Raw genomic sequence first — 20850 nt, forward strand, 5'->3', positions numbered from 1 at the left:
GTAAGATAGAAAAATGGCTCTGGCTCTGAGCAGCACAGAATAAATATCTATAGAGTGAGCTAAAAGAATGGCAGGATGGGACAGGGGTGTGATGTTTTGAAGTTTTACAGCTAGCAGCAGCGAGCACCTAACTCAAAGAAGAAGACGAGCAACCGAAAATGTCTGCAAACTGGGGAGACAACAAAGTCTGGGAACTTCTTACCCTCCAAGCAGAGGACAACATCAAAATACAGACGGATATATGTTTAGAAAGCTCTGCAACACTTTGCAACAGGTATGCAAATCTTCAGACTAGGAGCAGACGGTGTTGTGTCACATGCCCCGCTTCTTTTACTTGAAAAACACTGGCTAAACATTAGCCTGCTGTTGTTGAGTTCAGTGTAAAAAAATAGGCAGCAAACAAACGGTTGCTTTTCACAACAGTTTAAAAAAGGGGCTATCTATCATTCATCCAACTGAGCTTGATGCAGACTGTGCTGACTGTGTTAGAGTTAAGTTGAGCTTTAAGGGTGAATTCAAACCATTCACTGCCAAGAAGATAAGAAATCAATCTTAAATGTTCTATTATGATTTGTTGAAGGAAGTAAATACGTTCAAACTAAATCCCAAATCTTTGTGAGTTTCCTTGAGGCACCTTTTGTACTCTTGCTGCTGTTGACATGACTTTTATTAAGTGCCATAAAAACCCAGTGAAAGCCACGACTCAGACAAAACTCCTCAACAAAGGTAAAGGTGCTTCTGAGGGTTTAATATTCTCTACAAGGGAACAATAAAGGGTCCTTTATCAGAGCTCAACACTGCATCTATTGAGTGACCATCACTCTTAAACAATGCTGATAACAGCTCTATGCATGGCTCTATGTGTGTGTGTGTGTGTGTGTGTGTGTGTGTGCACCCTGCCAATGTAATAGCTGTGTGGGAGTTGAAATGGCAGCTGTTAAATGAAGTATCGAGGCAAAACACATTTTTTTTGTCACTTTGAGAGCCAGAAAATGTCAGAGAAAAGGCAGGATCTCTGTCTCTCTCCCTCTCTCTCTCTCTCTCTCTCTCACACACACGCACAAACACAAAAACACAGAAAAATGCCCACAAACACAGTGGTACAGTAACACACCAGACAGTCACGTTTATCATGCAGTACACTTGACACGTGTCACCATTCCTGTCCTTGTTCAATACAGAACACGCAGCTACAGATGTTGATGCATGTCCTCTCTCTCCTTCTCACTGTCTCTAATACACCCACATTCACACACACACACACACACACACACACACACACACACACACACACACACACACACACACACACACACACACACACAGGCCTTGGGCTTCAAAGAGCTCTGGTCTTTTCTAATAAGTGATGTTCTATAGCATCTGCTGGGCAGGAAGAGAGATGAGGGCAGACGGAGCGAGGTAAAAGGAGGAAGGAGAGCATGTACTATCAGAGATGTCAGACATATCCTGATAAAATGTGCGATAATTGGCTGGATTCTACTGCCTGCGCTATAAGATATGAGGCACACGCGCTCATTTTGAGGATGTGTGTGCTCGAGCATATGGACTAGAGTATGCTGAGTATCTTCTTTTTTTGTGTGCATACCACACTGATAAGGCCTTTATCTCTAACTGGCATTAACACATGTCTTAAAGTTATCTGGAGCTCTTATCAGTAAAAGTAGCAACACTCTAAAAGTATCTATTATGCAGAGTGGCCTGTTTCTGAATCATTATGATGTTATTAGATATTAATCCTAATTGATAAATGATTGATACAAAATATGCTCTGAAAATATGGAACTTCTTCATCTATGGGTCTCTCTTTCAAACCAGAAGATGCTGGCTGCAGAGCCAAACCTTCTGGAAGAATAAACACACAGAGTCCTATCAGATTCTGAGCCGGGCAGCAGAAGAGCGTGGAGATTACTTTTGAACTTCTGGGATTAAAATGTGGATTTATCTTCGATCCAATTTATAAACCTGAATGCAACTGCAGGAGCTGGTAATTACTTCAAGAGGGTAAAGTTACAGAGAGGAGAGCAGTCCAGAGTCTCTCGTGAGAGCTGAGTTCAGTGATTGAACTGAACAAACACGTGTGCAGTTGCTATCTATTTACAGCTAATTAACAGTTAAGTAATCAAATAATCCACAAATGTTTGCCGACTTCCTTCTTTACTTCCTGGATTTCTCTGCATTTGAACATTGTTGGAAGCATTAATGATTTTCATAAGTATACATCTGACCACATGCAACATGTCTAACAAAGATGTAGTTATGTTTGGATATTGTGATTAATAATTCATACAGATTTAATCTTGAATTTTGCATCTGGTGAATGCAGGGCTACTTTCGACTTCATGTTCAGCTGTGTAACTAAATCTATAATAATATATATTATCCTTGTTTGCTGATAATGTTTTTGATAAGTAATAAGCATCTACTTAACTTACTCAAGTTAGTTACTGTTTAACTAAAAATTTTAAACGTTAAAAAAGACAAACTGAAGAGAATGGTTTTCGATCACAGATCACAGAGAACTGAGCGGGACACAACACATCTGCAGTACTGATTGTGATTCTCAGTTACAATGGGCTAATCAATTGGAACATGTTTATTCATAAATCAGTCAGCAGCTGCACTTTTCTGGAGACTCATGGTGCACGCTGTTGGCAGAACATGATGCTCATTGTTCATCAGGGCAGCCACTGAATCTATTACTCATTATGGTATCACAACAGGGTTTGGTTACCTGTCTGTTTAACTCAAGTCACAGATCCAGATCCTGATCAGAAAGGCTGAAATATAATTGGCACTGTGCCCCCATCTTCTCTTGGGGAGATATTTGAGGAGACAGTGAGGAAGCGCAAACCACATCCTTCACTGACAGGATGAGCTGATGTCTTCAGGCAGAAGGTCAAGATCAGCAGGTATACACTCTCCTTAGTTATGTGTACTTAGGCCTGACGGTGCATGCTAACAAGTTGATGCTTATCAGATGTTTACTACGTTTTATCTTAGTTTGCTAACTAGCCCGAAATACGGAGTGCAGCTGAGGAAAAGGGGAAATGTCATTAGTTTTCCAGGTATTTGGTCATAAAGTAAAAGTAAAAGTTAGGGGATTCATGGTGGCGCTGCAGGACCATGGATGCACAAAATGTAAATGTTCCTCTGGGAACCATTAATATTTTCACAAAATTTCACAGCTATCGATCCAGTTGAAACATTCCGATCTGGACCAAAGCCATCATGCATGGCTCACAACATAAGACCAGAACAGCGACAAACAGGACCGAAAGGCAAAAGATTCAAGTCCCTGACATCCTCTACAAGAGACTCGCGACCAGGACAAACTAGCACGGTCATGGCTGCACTTTATTCTGCCGATCTGCTGAACCTGCTCTGTTCATTTGGTAATCCTGAGAGCTCCTTCCATGATTACGCTATCACAGAGAAACCGCCTGTTTCCACTGTGAGACAGGGATTAAAGCCAGCCGCCTTAATTCAGTCGGCTCACTAACCACAGTGTACTCACCCCAACCACCAAATGAATAGATGTTCTCCTGAGAATAAAGAGCTTTGCGCAGGAAGACAAAGGAAGGTGAATGAAAGGTAATGAAGAGGAGACTGAGAGGAGGGGAAGAGTGACAGGTAGACAGCCGCTCGCCGGCTTATATTTCTTGTTATTTCTACAGCCTCGACTTTCAAGCTCCGCTCTTATTATGACTCTGAGATTCATTAGTGATTTAAATGAATTGGCCACAGTCAGCTTGTCATCACAGCAGACAGAAAATTAGAACCGGCATTCCCAAATCTGTCCTTGATGCAGCCATTTTCAGTCATTAATGTCATACCATTACTGCTATCACTGTATGTAAGACTGTTTCCTTTTGTCACTCTTTAATCAAGACTCTCCTAAACTGTTAAAACTATTAATTATCTTTCTGCCTGTCACATGTTACACAGCAGGTGAAATTGGCCAAATATACATGATATGTGTTGGGAGGGAAAAGGCATACATCTAGGGAGGTGTAAAAATAAATAAGCTGTCTGGAGAGAAGCTGGCTGACAGATTTAGGTTGTGATGATTCCCCAGATAGGAGGAAACGATGCTCAGGGTTCATAAACTGCTTCCTGGTATTTTAACATCACTTTTTTCCTAATTTGATGTATGACACTTATTAGCCCTCTATTTTTGTTGGGTCCCTTGAAACTTGGAGAGGAGAGGATCACTGAGGTCAATATAAACCATTAGAAACATTACTGCAGATTGATCTGACATGCTGCAACTGAATCAAACACAAATGCGACAGGAAATGCCCCAATGTCTTAGTAACAACACCTGGTTTCAGGCACCCCAGTAGCTCAGTAAGTAGAACATATGTCCCATGTACAGAAGCTTTGTCCTCGCTGCAACAACGCAGGGGTCAAGTCTGACCTGTAGCCCTTTGCTGCATGTCATCCCCCATCTCCCTCGTCGCATTTCCTGTCATCTCTCAATTCTGATGAAAAGGCCAAAAAATACAAAAAAAAAAAGATGTCTGGCTATAAACAGCTGGTTTTGACACCACAAACACAACTGGCAATGTTGCAGCATTATGTTAAAAACACCACAGTTTTGTCACCACAAACATGGCTGAAAATTACCTGAAGTCTTGTTAAAAAACAAACGTGTCGGCTGAATCTGTCCTGACACCATGTTAAAAACATCCAGTTTTGCTGCCAAAACATGGCTGGATGTTGGTCCTAGGCCTCCTTAAATACAGCTGGTGGAGCCAGTGGACACGCTTGTATGGACTTTCTGTAGTTTGCAGAAATGTTAACTGCTTAAATTTTATCCTGGCATGTGGGTTACAAAGCCACATATAAAGGGATTTGATTTGATGATGGGGGTGATACTTTTAAGCCCTCCGAGTATCCAGAAACATTGACCGCGCTCAAATAATGAGAGCACGAGGGAGAACAAAGGATGAGAGTGAAGTAGTACAAGAAGTGGAGTGTCGTGACAATATTGAGGTGTGGAGATATTCAGAGGCTCGGAGAGTGAGGAAAGGCTGAAAATATCAAACAATATCAAGTGTGACCTTTACAGAGAGCCGGAGCATTAACTGATTAAACAAACTTGCAGGTAGAAAATGAGCAACTTGAGACGAGACTCAGGTCGGCACAAAGCAAGTAGTAGGAGCAGCAGCGCATAAATTACATTAAAAATCCAATAATGATTTAAAGGCCTGTATTTGTCTTATTATTCTTCTTTTCACACTACAACATACATTTTCTCAGTAAGTGTCCTGTAATCTGCTCATTAGAAAAGTGTGATCAAGATGTGCTCTGACTGTACGACTCAACTTGACCTGACTTGACTCAACTCAGTTCGATTTGACTTGGCACACTTTGAACTGTTCTCTTTTGGTCGGTAGTGTTTCTACAGATAACGGTTAGTGTGTATCTATTTTGGCAGGATGCTTTGGACACAGCTTCTCTTCATCCCAGGTGTTAAAAAAACACTGACATTTAGTTGAAGTTTCCAACCAACAGCAGCCATTTTATGCTTGTAGTTAACCTGCAAAATGTCACTTGGAACAAAACTGCTACAAACAGCTGTTGTGTTCAAATGGTGACCTTTAACGTGTCCGTGCTCGAGGGACCATTGACTCATGATTCATCCACGTCTGAGAGATTTATTTGATTTTTTTACCTTCACCCTGATGAAATGGGCATGACTGGAGTTTCACTTGTGATGCTCACAGCTTTAAAAAATAGCTTTAAAATTCTCTTTGGTGAAACAGTGTCCCAGTTGCTCTGGATAATCCACGGACCTCACTGTGAACAGCTTTCAATGGGACAACTTTTAAACCAAAAAACAGTTCTTTTGAAAACAGCTGACAATGTGTTCTGTGGATTATCCGGGGTAACTAGGACACAGTTTCTGAAAAAAAAAAAAAAAAAAAAAACCCACAACCCTAAAACAAATTACAAAAATCATTTTAAAATTTGGAAGAATCAACCCTATCACCCTATCAACAGTTATCTAATCACCATGGAACAGCTGTTGCCCAGGAGATAAAGCAGGTCGACCACTAATCAGGAAATCGATGGTTAGATCCTCGGATCCCCTGGCTGAATGTTGATGTACACTTGGTCAAGATACGGAACTGCAAAGTGATCCGGATGAGCAGGTTGACGCCTTTTTGTGCTTTGACTGGTCAGTAGACTGGAAAATCCCTACATAAATGCAAGTCTATTTATCATTTACCTGCCCCAATGATCAGTACATCCAGTTATAAGCAACAGCTTATAAGAGACAGACTTTCTGGAGGAATAAACACCCAGAATCACATCACAATCTGCCCTGAACCATTTACAGACGGGAGGAGAGCTCAGAGATTACTTTTTAAATGTTAACAGGTGGATTTATTTTCACTCCTATTTATCAACCTGACTAGTGATCCATGGAGGTGACCTCCATTGTTGATGTTTACGTCTGATTTCAGTGATTGACTGTATAACTAATATACACTAAACAATTCTGGCTTTTCTAATTTTTTTATCTTGAAGTTACTTATTTTACTATCAGACTTGTACTGTTATTGTGCTAATATGCACTAATGCTGCCATTTATTCATTATACACTTTATATTTACAACTTCATTGTTTTTGTTTTCATGGTATAGTCATTTTTGAGCAGTCTCTGGCACAAGAATGAGCTTATCTCAAGTCATCTCATCACAGAAGAAGTAGCATAAACAATTGATTGGAGTAACCAATCAAAGCTGTCTGGAGACACCTCAGCATAAAAAAGACAAAAGCTTCCTGTGGTATTGATAATTAAGACACTATTAAACGCTGGGATAAACTCTAATAGAGTCATTTAGTGGTTGCTGACTTCAGTGTGTGAAAAGTACATCAGTTCACCCGGAAAACAGTCAATTTCTTTGAATACTAACACTTCAAAGGTCTGCAGATGTTAACAGAGACTTTGAGCTGGGGGCTTTAACACTGGATTGAGCCGAGGAGTTGCAGAGCCTTCCAAGGATAATGCTCGGTCACGGTCAATATTGTGAGCTGGACACCCTGTGTGTGTGTGTCGGTATGCGTGTGTGTGTGAGTGCGTGCATGTGTGTGTGGGGGAGACGAGTATAGGGAAACAGAAACACTTCCATTTCCCATCCTTTCTTAATTTCATGCTCGCTCTTTGTTGAAATACAAGATAAGGACAGTAGATCCACACACACACACACACACACACACACACACACACGCACGCACGCACGCACGCACGCACGCACACACACACACACACACACACACACACACACACACACACACACACACACACACACACACACACACACACAAACCCACCTGAGTGTTTCAGTCCATTTGAGCTCCAGCTCCAGAGCCATCTTGTCCATCTTGTGTTTCTCTTCTTCTTTGGTGGTGATGAGTTTGGCTTCATGATGACGTGTTTGGGTCTCCAACTCTCCCTGTGAAATAGACAGACAGACAGACAGACAGACAGACAGACAGACAGACAGACAGACAGACAGGTTACAATGGAAACTGTTGGTGTATCGTCGTAGTCTAAATGCGGCTCAGAGGTTTTTGTTCTGCACTGACAAGAATCAAGTTCTTTAGGCGACGCTGAAAATGTTTTTTCAATTGTATGTAGCGTGAAAAAAGGTTAAAGCCTCTTTGACTGACATTGCTGAAAGCCAACACAAAAGTCTGGCTGCTGGCAGCGTCAATCTGAAAAACAGAAGTGACATGGAAGCCCTTCAAATCTTACTCTTGTCAAAACTATGTCTACACTGTAGGACTCAAATAATTCAAAGATAAAATGTAGAGTTGATTAACAGAAAAATAAACTGTAATACTGTTGGACTCATTATGGACAGTTTGAAAACAAATGATCAAATTTGATGCAGTGGGTCCAGAGATATCACCTAAAACCTTTACGGCTCTTTTGATCAGTGGACCCTTACGGACAAAGCGGATATCAATTATCGAGGAGTTGAGAGAGTCAATATTTTTTTTGTCATTTTTGCTGACCATGCAGGCAAATCTGAATACATTATGTTTTGGTTCTTCTGGTTTTTGTTGAATTAACTAAATTAACTGACTGAGTTGTAAAGCATCACATCAATCTCACCATCATATAGCATGCTCATATTGTTAAACGGGAACATTACTATGAGCCGCTTTGAACAGATTGCTGGTGAGATGGTTGTTCTGCCCAATTTGAAAAAGCATAATAAACACCTAATTTTGGGTAATATAGCATTACTGAACATAATAACTGTAACAACATTACCACAAATCGTGTTAGAAAAGTGTCAAATGGTTCATATTATACTAGTCATATTACTTACATTTTACATTTTATCACTATAATGCGTTACTTTTGTAGTGCATCACCCCAAACATTGATGAAATGTTTATTTTTGGGTTTTGGTTGACAGTAAAATCAGGTTATCATTGTTTTTATTAAGATGAACACGGTTATTGCTGGCGGAGCAGCTGGGCCCCCGAGCAGAACGTGTTTGTGTGTCCATGCAGACCTGGAGTGCAGTCAGCAGGTTGCTGGTCTCTCTCAGCCGGGCCCGGGTGGCGTCCAGCTCCTCCAGCAGTTTGTCCTGCGCCTCCTTCAGCGTGGAGATCTGTCCCTCAGCTGTCCCGATGTCCCGCTCCCCCTGCTGCACCTCCTGCTGCAGCCGAGCCACCTGCAGGGACGAGAGGCAGACAGTCAGAGCTAGACTGAACTACTCTGTTACACTCCAGGCTATATCTCAGTGTGGTGGCAACCTTGAAACTACATCAGCATTTTATGCTCAGCGAGGCGGAATTTCCATCAAAAATGCATTCAATAACCATTTCTGTTTCTGATTTTTAAATGAGCCCGGCCCTTGCACTTTATGCTAACGTGGCAACATAGTTCATCGGATATAAATTTACTTCAATTTTAAAAGAACAGTACAACTTTGGAAATGAGAGCATTGAGTGGATAAACAACAGCAACAAACGCAGGGCAGCACAGGGGTTATTCATGGGGAACTGCTATGGAAAAATCAGATAAAAAAGACTTATAGCTCCTGATTTGAACAGGGACTGGATTAAACAACCTTTTGTTAGAAGAAAAACAGAGTTTCTGTCTTCCTCTTTTAATCCCAAGGGTTTAAACACACATGCACCGTAACTAAATATATCTTGATCAAAATCTCTCATACGGTCCGATTCAATTTGAAACCATCAAGCCTGAATACTTTGCATTCAGAAGAGCTAATTAATGGATCACCAAAAAGTTAATATCCACAAAACACATAACAGGAGCCAGGAGGAGCTGATCACAACGCCACTCCATGTTTTTACATTTATCAGATCAGAGCAGCGTAGCAGTTTCCTTTGTTCTAAATCGATCAGTCACTCTGAAATATGTCTTGAAGTTGGACTGAGCTGTTTGGGTGCAAAGGAAAAACTTATCGATATAATAATTTGACAGCTATCAGCCAATTAGGTCCTCTGCAACATTTGGGTGTGTATAGTTTATTTTCCACACAGGTCTCCCTGAAGACAGACGGGAGTTGCACATTTGGAAGTAACCCTCGTCTCATTTCTCTGCTGGTTACATGACTGCAAAATACTGTCTCCATCTTTCAAATGGCGAATACCATCTCACATTCAGGTCACACGTCCAGACTCTGGCTGCTATAACTCTTGGAGATGACATTACCAGAAAGAAGTTAAGAAAAGCAAGTCAGAAATTCCTGACAAATTTAGACTGGGCAATATTTTGATATGAGATTGAAATGGCCTTAGTGTTTGGATATCGTTATATCATGATGTGTCATGTTTGTTGTCTGTTGATGCAATTTTATAGTCAAATAGTCTACTTTACCTACTTAGTACCTTAGTTTCCTTTACCTTACCCAACATTCATGAAGTATCGAGGTGTATGTTGAGTATAGTGATCTAGCCAAAAACAATACAAAAACAATCTTGCCATTTAGTAGCTATTCTGGAGACATGATCCTCGTCAACAGGAGCCCAAAAGATCAAGGATGAAGTTTAAATCTCAAATTTTACATAGATGAGAAGTGTTCAGAAAATTGGGAAATCCCAACATCTACAGTAAAACATCCGCTGATGAAGATCATTTGATGAGAATGAAAGCCCCACAACAATTACTAAATCATCAGTTACCTTTTTTGACCATACTGCAAAGAGAAAGAAAGTTTTCCGACTCTATTCTTGATAAGAAACCAAACACAGCTGCAGTGGTTTTAAGCATGCAATTTTTTGTTTCCTCCCAGTTACGCTAAAGCTTTTACTAATCTTACACCAATGCACACAGCCCAGTGGCCATCACATGATGTCCACAGTTAACGTTTCTGTAAACCTAAGGTCCGTCCAAGGTTGACATTTGTACCAAACATGGTATATCACGTTCAAATTAAATGCTTATTAGCAACAAGGCTGACAAATGGCAGACAATTTGAGTCACCTCACAGGATAATTTAAAGGACACCTGGGGATCTTTCCAGCTGCTTTGTGGATACCAAAACCAGCTAATTTTCACAGGAAGTTGGACCATCTCCATCTTGTGATTGTGGTGGCCAAAATTGTTGTTAAAAGCCAAATTATGATGTTTTCCTAACCCTACCTGAGTGTTTGTATGTGCTTGAAGCAATCTGACAAGACTTCTCTGTAGTTTTACAGATACGTACTTAGCCAACATTTACTACGCCATTTGAGTTGATGCATGATAAGCCATCGTACAAATTTAAAGTCTAAACTGTCATACCTCCTCATTGGCTGCAGTGAGTTTGGAGGTCAGCTCATCCCTCAGCTCGTCCAGCTGCTGCCTGAGAAGCGTCTTCTGCTCCTCCAGCGAAAGGCGCTCCCTCTCAAACTGCTGATCCAGCTCCTGTGGAAACAGAATCGGAGACACAAATCTGTCAGAACGAGTGAGCGATAAAAGCCAAAGAGCGTCAAGACGGAACAAGATCGAACATTCTTTGTGCCCCAATCAGTCATTCACACGCAGGTGAAACCGGTCATGTCCCTGGCCAGTAAAACTGTACACTTTTTATTGGAGGCCAAGTTATATTCTTATTGGTATTCATAATGTTTTACATCTGTGAGGCTCCTCAGTCATCCAGGTAATAAGATATCTGACAGAGACAAGTCGAAGGCAGTTGGATTTATTCATAGTCAAAAAAATGTTAGGCCAAGTCATGCTCAATCAAAGGAATGCCAAAAAATTTAATTTTTTCAAAGTTTTGTTCAGCAAAGAATCAATAAAAAGCCTTTCAAACCACAGTTAAAGGGAAATGCACATTCAAGCGTGTTAACAGATTGTATGACAGATTGACTCCAGAGGAAGTTGCATGTAATCTGATAAATAATCTCCAGTGATGTCACTAAATTGCATTGTGGGTAATGAAGTCAAGATGTCAGGTCTAGCATTACATTCCTATACCCCACTGGACTCATTATAGACAGTTCAAAGACAAATGATTAAAATAATCAATACAGCAGAACCAGAAATACCACCTTTTTGATTTCACCTTAACTACTTATTTTCAAAACCCCGCACCTACATTACCCACGATTCAATTTAAAGTGACATCACTGGAAGCATTTTATCAGATTACATTGCTTTGGAATAAACATTGCTAATGTCAGCACTCTAATAAGATGATGATCCTTACTATGTTGACAGTTTAGTTTAGCGTGTTAGCATGCTAATATTTGTTTGCTAACAGATTTAATTTTGGAGGTATTTGGTCAAAGATTGGACAGATTTTGACTCGATAACAGCTTTAGATGAAAAGGAGATATCATTGAAGTGAATTATTGACAGATGTACATGAATATCATGCAAATCAATACAATTATTGTTGCGTTTTTTCAGTCTGGACCAATATGGTGGACCAACTGACAGACCAACACATACTACTTGTGTGGATAAAAACAGAAAATGGATCAGAATCAGAATCAGAAACAGAAACAGATTTATTACCGATAAGGATTTTACACCAACGAGGAATCTGTCTTGGTGAATAAGGTGCATGCATTGACAACAATAAACAATAAACAAACAGTAACTATTATATATTCAATATAAACAATATAAACAAACAGAGACAGAAGTGTGAGATGATTGATATATACAGATGGAAGAACTGTACAGGAATGACAAAAAGGAGATAAGTAACTATATAAAACTACTATAAAATAACTAAAGGACTGTTAAAAATTACAAACAAACGTGTGTATGTGTTGAAGGCTAAGGCTGGGGCTGGGCTTTACAAGGCAGGAGACGCATCTAATAAAGATTATTTTTTTTGTTTCTCTCATTTATTTGATGACAGAAACTGAAATGGACATCTACTCTCTGAGCAATATCACACTTATCTCATATTCTTCAGTTCTGTGCAGTATTTCCATAGCTGTGCTGCAGATCTAGAACTCGCCTCCCTCGCTCCTCTTTGTTTGACGTTACATCCAGAGCATTCATCTGTACACATTTCTAAAAATACTTCAAACTATTTCATTGTCCTTGACAGAGAGTAGAGAAAGAGCTCCAGCATTGTCACAATAATAAAGCTTATTATGCCTGCTGATGAATGGGGAACGATTTCTGTTACATTGTGCAATGATTGCTGCTTTCCAAGGACAATTAGAGCTGAGGGAAACTGCTGTAATGTCAAATGAAATTTGCCACCATTATTCATTACATTGGAGGATGGAGTTTGTAACGCTGTAAAAAAAAACATTCTGTGCACTGACTGCTGTGACATAGCCCAATGAAAAATAATAAAACTTCACAGAAATCCATCTGAAAGGAAGTAAGGGTTAGAAATCACAGTTACTTATGTGTAATGCTTCATGACATTTTGTATTTCACCAGCCGCTTAAGGGGTCACAGGGTGGAGAAAGTTCCTGTGTTGGCAGGATAATAACCACAAGAACTCTTCCTCCCTGACACAAATATGCATCTGTTAAACATTTGGTAATCTGGCGTAAAGAATCAGACATTTCAGCATGTTATTCCAATTATTCAAAGACCCTTCCAAATGATTCACAGTTTTGCAAATGTCGCATGAACACTTTTTTCCAGCCTGGTTGCTGCAATAGTTTCAGTGCTCTAATGCAATCTTTAAAAAGCCAGGATTGGGGCTGGGTACCTGCCCACCTCAAGGCCATGATGAAACCCCATGCTACATCAAGATCTCTCCGATTTCCAGTTAGCCCGGAGCCTTCTTCTCCCACTGGTCCTTTCAAAGGCTCTCTTGCTGCTTGTGAAGCCAATTGTGAAATAGGTTTGGGGCAGAAAGCAGGACTCAGAATAAGCAACCACAAACTCTCTGTTACTGTTCCAGGAATAACTACAGACTTAACTACAGCCTGGGCAAACTTTTTGCTATTGTAGGTGTCAATATCTATCTCTACAGTCTGTAACTGAAAATGACAAACTAAAAATGTCTTTTCTGATAATTAAAGCTGAACTGATTAATTATGTTGACCCTTGAGGCAGCAAAACAAAGTGTACAGACAGGAAAAGACATTGACACAATATTATCTGGGAATAATGTGTTAAGTCAACGTGTTAATGTGAAAAAAAAAACTGTTTTAAAAATATCTACTACACTGGAAAAAAGCCACATAAGAAATTAGTACAGTAGCACTGAAAAGCAAAAAGCAACTGCTTGTAATAAGTGAAAGAAAATTGCCAATGGAACAAGAAATAATCATCTTAAATTAAGCTTTCTTGGTGAATATGATTGATGCACATGGTAAGATCTTGGGTTTTTTGCAGTGTGGAGTGGTTTTAAACAATTTCCTGTATTTTCTACAATAAATAAAGTACTGTAAATAGGCAAGGAAAGTGAAAAATAACAACATCATTTAAATAAAAAAAAAAAACTGTTGTTGAAGCTTGATAAGCCAATCATTTTTGTTATGGTTAGCTAACATCTGGGGTGCTATCACAAGCCTGTCTATATGTCTTAACCATCAATACTGAGTAGAAAAGCTTGGTTATCACTTTAAAAACACAGCGATTGTGTGCGTTGTGCGTTACATTTTCATGTGACTGGGTCCCGTCAGTAAGATTATGAATTTAGACACTGTGACATGTGATACCACAGATGTACTCATACCAATTCAAACCCCAACCCTGAAATATAGCAATCAATAAAACAAACAAATGAAAAATGGACATGTTGTTTTTCCTCAATATGTGAATAATTACATTTGAGGAAATGTTTACTGTTACGTAAGGAGACTTCCATCAGGCTGATGATGATCAAGGAGACAAGACAGAGGGGAACCTTCTGGCCATCAGTCGATCCAGAAGCAGACAAAGTCAGATGAGGAGGAATCTAATACGGCACATCAGGATTCCTGTCATACCTGCCGCTCGATATCAGGGGGGCGAGACTGAGTTCTACTGCAGACCTATTCATTTAAATTCCAGGCCCTGCCTTCTCTCAGACAACTCTCATTATAATTTAAAGTAATGAAAGGATAGAGGTGATGAAAGAGAAGATCATTAACTAGATGCAATGAGACGCGGATCAAACAAAAGAATCAGGTGATGACGAATTGAGGGATGAAGAGGCGTTTCTTCTCGTCTGTCTGCCCTCTGAATTCTTTGCAGAAAATACATAAAAGTGGAGCGGTGGTGAGCGAATGAACGCTGCTTCCTCCCCGTCAGCCTCTAAATCTGGACATTTCTACACGGAGTGGAATTCATGAACAGGAGTGAACAAAGGCAAATTATTGTGCATATTAGACCACAGTGGGAGGGATTATGAGACCATGGAAATCACAACGGGCCAGAGAGGAGGAACGCATAACGCTCTTCTCTTAACACAGCTGTCATCTCTGATCTGGTCGACTGTGGAATATCATTTAAAACACAGCCTCATTACGCATCTTTGATGCAAGAGAATTCTTGATCACTCGCTTTCAAATGGCCGTGTGTGACTGGAATAAAGGCCTCTGTGGAGATTAGGCATCATCACAAGGCTATTTCAGGCTAGTGGAGCTGTGTGCCTCAGCCGCAGTCAAATTAGCGGTAGGCTGTGGTTTGGAACAGCTAGACCTCAGGCTCATTAAACAGGTCCCAGGGTCCGGTTTGTAATTCCTAGGGGGCAATTCCATCATCTCATATCAGATACGGAGGATGTCGAGATGCTGGAATTTGGCTGTTCGGTTCTGTTTCACCGCCAAGTACCAGAGGGGACAAAGACATGATTTAGAAGTTGCAGGTTGTTTCGTTGAAGGCTAAGGAGTGAAAGTATATCTGTGTTTGTTCAGAAGATAAAGTCACCAATATCCTTCATCAATCCCAAATCACCGTATATTATTATCTGTGTTCTTTTGAGGTTGAGGCTACCATACTTTTAATCTCCCTCCCTGAACTCTGTGGACACTCTGGGCCCCTTTAGGAAGCATTTAACCTCTTTAGATTTCTTTAATCTGTTTTATCTTTTATCTTTATTTATATTTCATGGAGTTTATACTCTTCTTTACGCATCATTTTAACTCCATTGCTGTATTTAGTTTTGATTGTGAGGGACTTTTGAAATTGAACTGCATTTACATAGCGATTTAATACTTGAATGGTCTAAGAACTTCATCATTTTTGTCTCATTCACCCACTCACACACACTCACACACTGATGGTGGTGGAGTTGCCAGGCATCAGGGGTGGCAGTTAATGTGGGCTTGAGAACGGCTCCCTAAATGTTCTGCTTTCGTCACAAACATGGCGATGTGCTGATCATAGTCATGTTCACGGGATATTCTGCGGCTCGGGCGGCCTGGGCATGAAAATCATCATTCTCATTAATACTGGATGGGATGCTGGAGAAAAAAACATATTTAATAGGGAAAATATATCACATTATCTGCAGCAATCCAGGATCCTGCCTGTCTGATGAAGTTAGATTATTCTTAAAAAGCTTGTTTGCCTAATTTGGATGCATTAAAAAAATAATTTAACAAAAGCCAGAGAGAATAAAAGGGAAGGCCTTCAGTGATATCTATCTATCGTGACATCACTAAAGTTATTTATGCCGCTCCAACACAAAGCAAACGAATGGCATTATATGTATCTGATATTTATCTGAACAATGTTTAAAGGGTTTCTATTTTGGTATTTCACTGCAGGCAGGACTTGCACATTTTTAGGACACCCTTTATGACATTTGGATTTCTAGGTTGCCTTTTTCATCTCCGGTAAAAAAAACGCGCTCCAAATGTTCCGATCACAGGAATACTAATAACATGAATCAGCTGTTTTTCTTTGAAGTACCATCAAGAGAAATTCGCATTTTATTCAGAAACTCACTTCAGAGGAGAGGAAGGATAAACCTCTCTGGTTTAAAAAACAAAACAAAAAAAAATGGAAACTCTCATGTTCCTACCAAGAGCTAAAAAAGTAATGGAGTAAAAATATATACCATAGAATATGCAGTAGACATGTGGGGTAAAAGCGCCATCCGAGACGCGGGTTTATACTGTATGAGCTTAAGTCCTGTTAGGGTCGCCACACTCTGTGCTAAGTACGTAGCAGTGAAATATTTATGATGGAAGTTTTAGATACACATGAGTACACACACACACACACACACACACACACACACACACACACACACACACACTACTGTACTGCTCGGCTGCCAGAGTCACCTCCCTCAGCCAGTGCTCACATCCATCTCTTTCACCATCACATCATTTTGTCCTAATTTTGATTACTTTACTCTTTTTATGCTCTCCACTTGCAGTTTTATGCGCAGTAAATGTCAGGAATGTGAATTTAAATCGGAGGGTCGTGCACCCATCTAAATGTCACCACTCCACACCTTTTCCCAACATTAATTTCCTGATTTATTTTAGCGGGTTGTGGTGCTTAATATAATTAATCACACAGTCACCTTGCCTTTCTTAACGCTAAAGTAACCAAAGTTATCATTTTAGGTGACAGATGAGAAAATGTGTGAGGTAAAACAACGGAAAAGTTCAGTTTCAGTACAAATCTCTGATCTGGAACACAGTCTTTTTATGTTCACACTCCCTCAAATGTGTACGTATCACGTTTGTCTAATTATATTGACAAATTGACACACTAAAATTTGAGCAGTTTTAGCGTCGGCCAAAAATAGCACATCAGAGCATCGAGACGCTCTTATCACCGGTGTGACTCATCAGGCAGGCGGCGTGGAGCGTCCAACATGTGGCTCCCATCAGCCGGAGCCTCTCCAAACTTTGTTTTCAGCGAGAGTTCATTCACTTTGTCTTTTATTGGATCTCTTTGGCAACATAGCCATCCAGGTTGCTCACATTTCACCCGGTTGCAGGTTATGTGAGCTCGGAGGTGTCCTAGTTGACATTTATCAGTGATAAATATAAATGTGCTCCCACGTCAGTAGGCTGCATTTCCTCCTTTGAGTTTGCCAGAGTCTTAGTCACTGTTACAACGACGTTTGATGTGCGTATGTCTGTAGAAACCCTAACAAAAACTGCAGCTTTTCTCAAGCTATTTCAGCTCCTGTTACTTGTCATGCCTACGTATGATGTTGTATTCATTTTAGACTAAAATACTAATGTATGCCTTGTTATATAACCCTCTGAGGACAGAGTATAAATCCCACACCTTCTTTCAGCGTGTCGAAGGACTGCTATTGAGTCACACCTTTCAAATTGGTGCTACTTGTGCTCCCCTCGGAATTATATCAGTGCCATTACAATCATGAAAATAAAAACAAACGTTCCCGATCTTGTGTTTTTTGTCTCTATCCTGATTTTCTGTCACCTACTGTGCTGCTAAAGCCATCAAGACTCCAACTGCTACCAGCTTCGCCGACTCATTTCCGTCCCGCAGTGAGCAGCTGATCAGTATTTGTGACGGCAGCAGCTTGTGCGTTTCAGATAATATTGCTCTTTGTGCAGTAAAGGTAGAAAAAAAAAGATTAACTTAAAGCCCTGCTGCTACAGATTTAATAAGCACCTTCAGATATCGAACAGGAAATACAAGATGGGCTGATACGGCTGGACGGCAAATAAACCACAGAATAACTTGAGCTCATCTCGCCACCATATGATGTCCTCTATAAAAGTTGCCGTAACCCTGAGGGTCGTTTTAAGTGTAATAGATCCTGTCAGTGCGGCCATTAAATCCAAGCACCTGCTGAAAAATGTGAACCGTTTCTGCACTAAACAAAGTGGAGGCCATCATTCTCTGGGTGGTGACATCGTAACTTTAAGTTCTGTCTTCAATTGATCGTCCCTGGAATTAAACGTAAGAGTTCCTACTCCAAACATAGTTCTAACTCTCTTAGAGAAGCCCGGCCTCGCTCCAATCACCTCTATGTTTACAGCATGAGTAACTGACATTAGCTATTTTCTATGGTAAATAAACTGTGTGACCTCTCTCCTTAATGAGAGCAGTGAAAAGGCTTTTTTTTTCCCCTCCACTGTTATAAGAACTACTGGTGTAACGGTTCATGTATTCTTCTCGAACCGCCGCAGTCACAAGGATCAAGGTCCAAGGTCATTCATTTGTCATTACATAACACGGCCGTGCACAACAAATATATAAAACTACACACACACACATATATATATATATATATATATATATATATATATATATATATATATATATATATATATATATATATATATATATATATAGCAATATAATTGAAAGAATAACCATAAAAAAGGGATGAGCTAATGGATGCTGCATCTGCATGCCCGGCCAGTGCCACAGCAAATAGATATATTTTTTTAACCCTGTCCCATTAGCACAGTGTTGTGACAAGAGAAAAAATAGTAAACTGAACCCAAAGAAACACAAAGTTTTAACTTATTTCTGATTTTTGCAGGAACAGACTTATCCCTGCTGTTTTAAGCAGTGTGTGGATGTGAAAGCAGACAGGGCCAGAAACTTTACTGAGGCAATTAGCATTTACATCACATTTACATTTGATTTTTAATAGCCCCATATTTGAATATGACCTATATGTGAGAGTGTTCACTGTTTACCTTTTAACAGTCTCTTCAGGCTGTATAAACTATTAAGTGGAACAAACTGTCACTTAAACTGTCTCTTGAAATTAAATGAAAAGATTTGCTGTGATTGATTGTGTCAGTTTCCCTTATGTACCAAACTCTCACTAGCTTCCTCTACACAGCAGAGTAAAAAATCCACTTTTTACAGTCAAGGCTACTGACCATCTGCAGGAAGGTTTTTTTAAAGACAGGAGAGAAAGGATGCTTAGATTGCTGTTCAGGTTTCACATTACTTGTATTTCAATGCCAATCTATTTTGAATGCCCAGCTCAAAATTGAGTACATTCTTCCTATAAAGACTGAGAACCTTATGGAACAATATTTAGACCTTCGCAAGACAAATCAACAATTCTCAAGGCAAAGAGAGCTGATAGCTTCTTTCCAGCTCTTATACTGTAACAGATGGTTCAGACAGTGAACAATGTGGAGTGGGGAGGCAGAGAGGTTAGAGAAGCAGGCTTGTGACCGCTGAAATCCCTCAATGAGCTCAAAAAGTGTCTGAGGGGAAGTAAATGAGTACTGCTGCCTCCTCTCCAAACAACTTCATGAGAAGCACCAGCAGACAGAAGAGCACTGTGGGGCACAAGTTTCCTTCATATCCTGTGTTTAGTGTACATAAGCTTCGGTATACTTCCACTGCAGCTGTGATCTGTGGTACGCTGTCGATTGGACTAACATATGCACGAACCACGGGCTGTCTGTCATTCACAATCACCCCTCATTCATCACCCAATACTTAACAACATCGACAGACTGAAGTGGTGCGACAGGTCCAAATTATTTGGCAGGAAGTAAATCCAGAACGCAGACGGACTGAGAGAGTTGGCAGCCTGTATTTTGACTGAGTCATTCCTGAAATTTGTGCAATTTTATGTTAGTTAATAATATCAGCTTTTCTTAACAGCTCAAAGAGTTGCAGTGGGGGAGTGTAGGCTTCTGAGCAGAAGCCATAGAGGAAATAGTGAAGCTGTAAAGAAGTGAATCAAAGTGTTACTACTTGTATCCATCCAGTAATGAAAAAAAGATCCTTGTCTCAATATTTTTTACATTAAAAAAAGATGAAATGACTATAAGTAATGTGGAAGCAGAGTGAACATTGGACTCACAGTTGCCAGATCTAAATGAAAGCTAATGTGGATCTACATTTGTCTGATTTCTAAACAGGTAACTAATTGCTCAGTACAAATTTACTTATGATTTACTTATCAAAAAACAAAAGATAAATCTCAAAAAGTTGATGTTGTCAATCTTACACTGTAGCCACATCCTTTTACTAATTTAAAACATGTCAGATTTGTATTTAGCTCAGATAGTTATGTGATTATAAAATTCCACCGTGGACAGTCATGGGTTAACTATCATTGTACTGAATGTACTACCAGAGGCAATGCTAAATATTGTACTGTGCAACCTCCGGTCTCCGTAAAAAGAGTGACATTTCCACTGAACTGGGGAAAACAAGCTTCCTAAGGACACCGTGTTTACTGTTTCTGATGAGCCCTGAGCTCGATGATGCAGGATCAATTAAAACGTACAGCTGTTCATTTTCCTCCAGCTTTGAGCAATAAGCACTGATTACACAACATGCAGCATCTGAAAAGTCATCTCATGGATTTTCATAATTTTTCCCCGCAAACTCACCATCTGATGCACCCTCTGTCGGACATATTGCTGTCTATACTCTACCACTGACTCTTTTGTTTTCATCAAAGTAGGAACACTTCTTTGTGATTGTGTGTGTGTGTGCAGCGGTGGTCAGAA

General features: G+C 40.0%; 1 protein-coding gene across 2 annotated transcripts in view; it reads right to left on the reverse strand.

The window, feature by feature from the left end:
- fam184a (family with sequence similarity 184 member A) overlaps positions 1-20850 on the reverse strand; it is a 150195-nt gene that overhangs the window by 46930 nt on the left and 82415 nt on the right. For both annotated transcript variants that reach the window (XM_037086776.1, XM_037086778.1), the window contains exons 10-12: positions 10802-10924; positions 8562-8723; positions 7366-7487 (exon numbers count right to left, since the gene is read on the reverse strand). In XM_037086776.1, the coding sequence (XP_036942671.1) occupies positions 7366-7487; positions 8562-8723; positions 10802-10924 (407 nt within the window). The remainder of the gene's footprint in view (positions 1-7365; positions 7488-8561; positions 8724-10801; positions 10925-20850) is intronic.

The sequence above is a fragment of the Acanthopagrus latus genome, chromosome 22 (genome assembly GCF_904848185.1).
Source record: "Acanthopagrus latus isolate v.2019 chromosome 22, fAcaLat1.1, whole genome shotgun sequence".
In the NCBI taxonomy this organism is placed as follows: Eukaryota; Metazoa; Chordata; class Actinopteri; order Spariformes; family Sparidae; genus Acanthopagrus; species Acanthopagrus latus.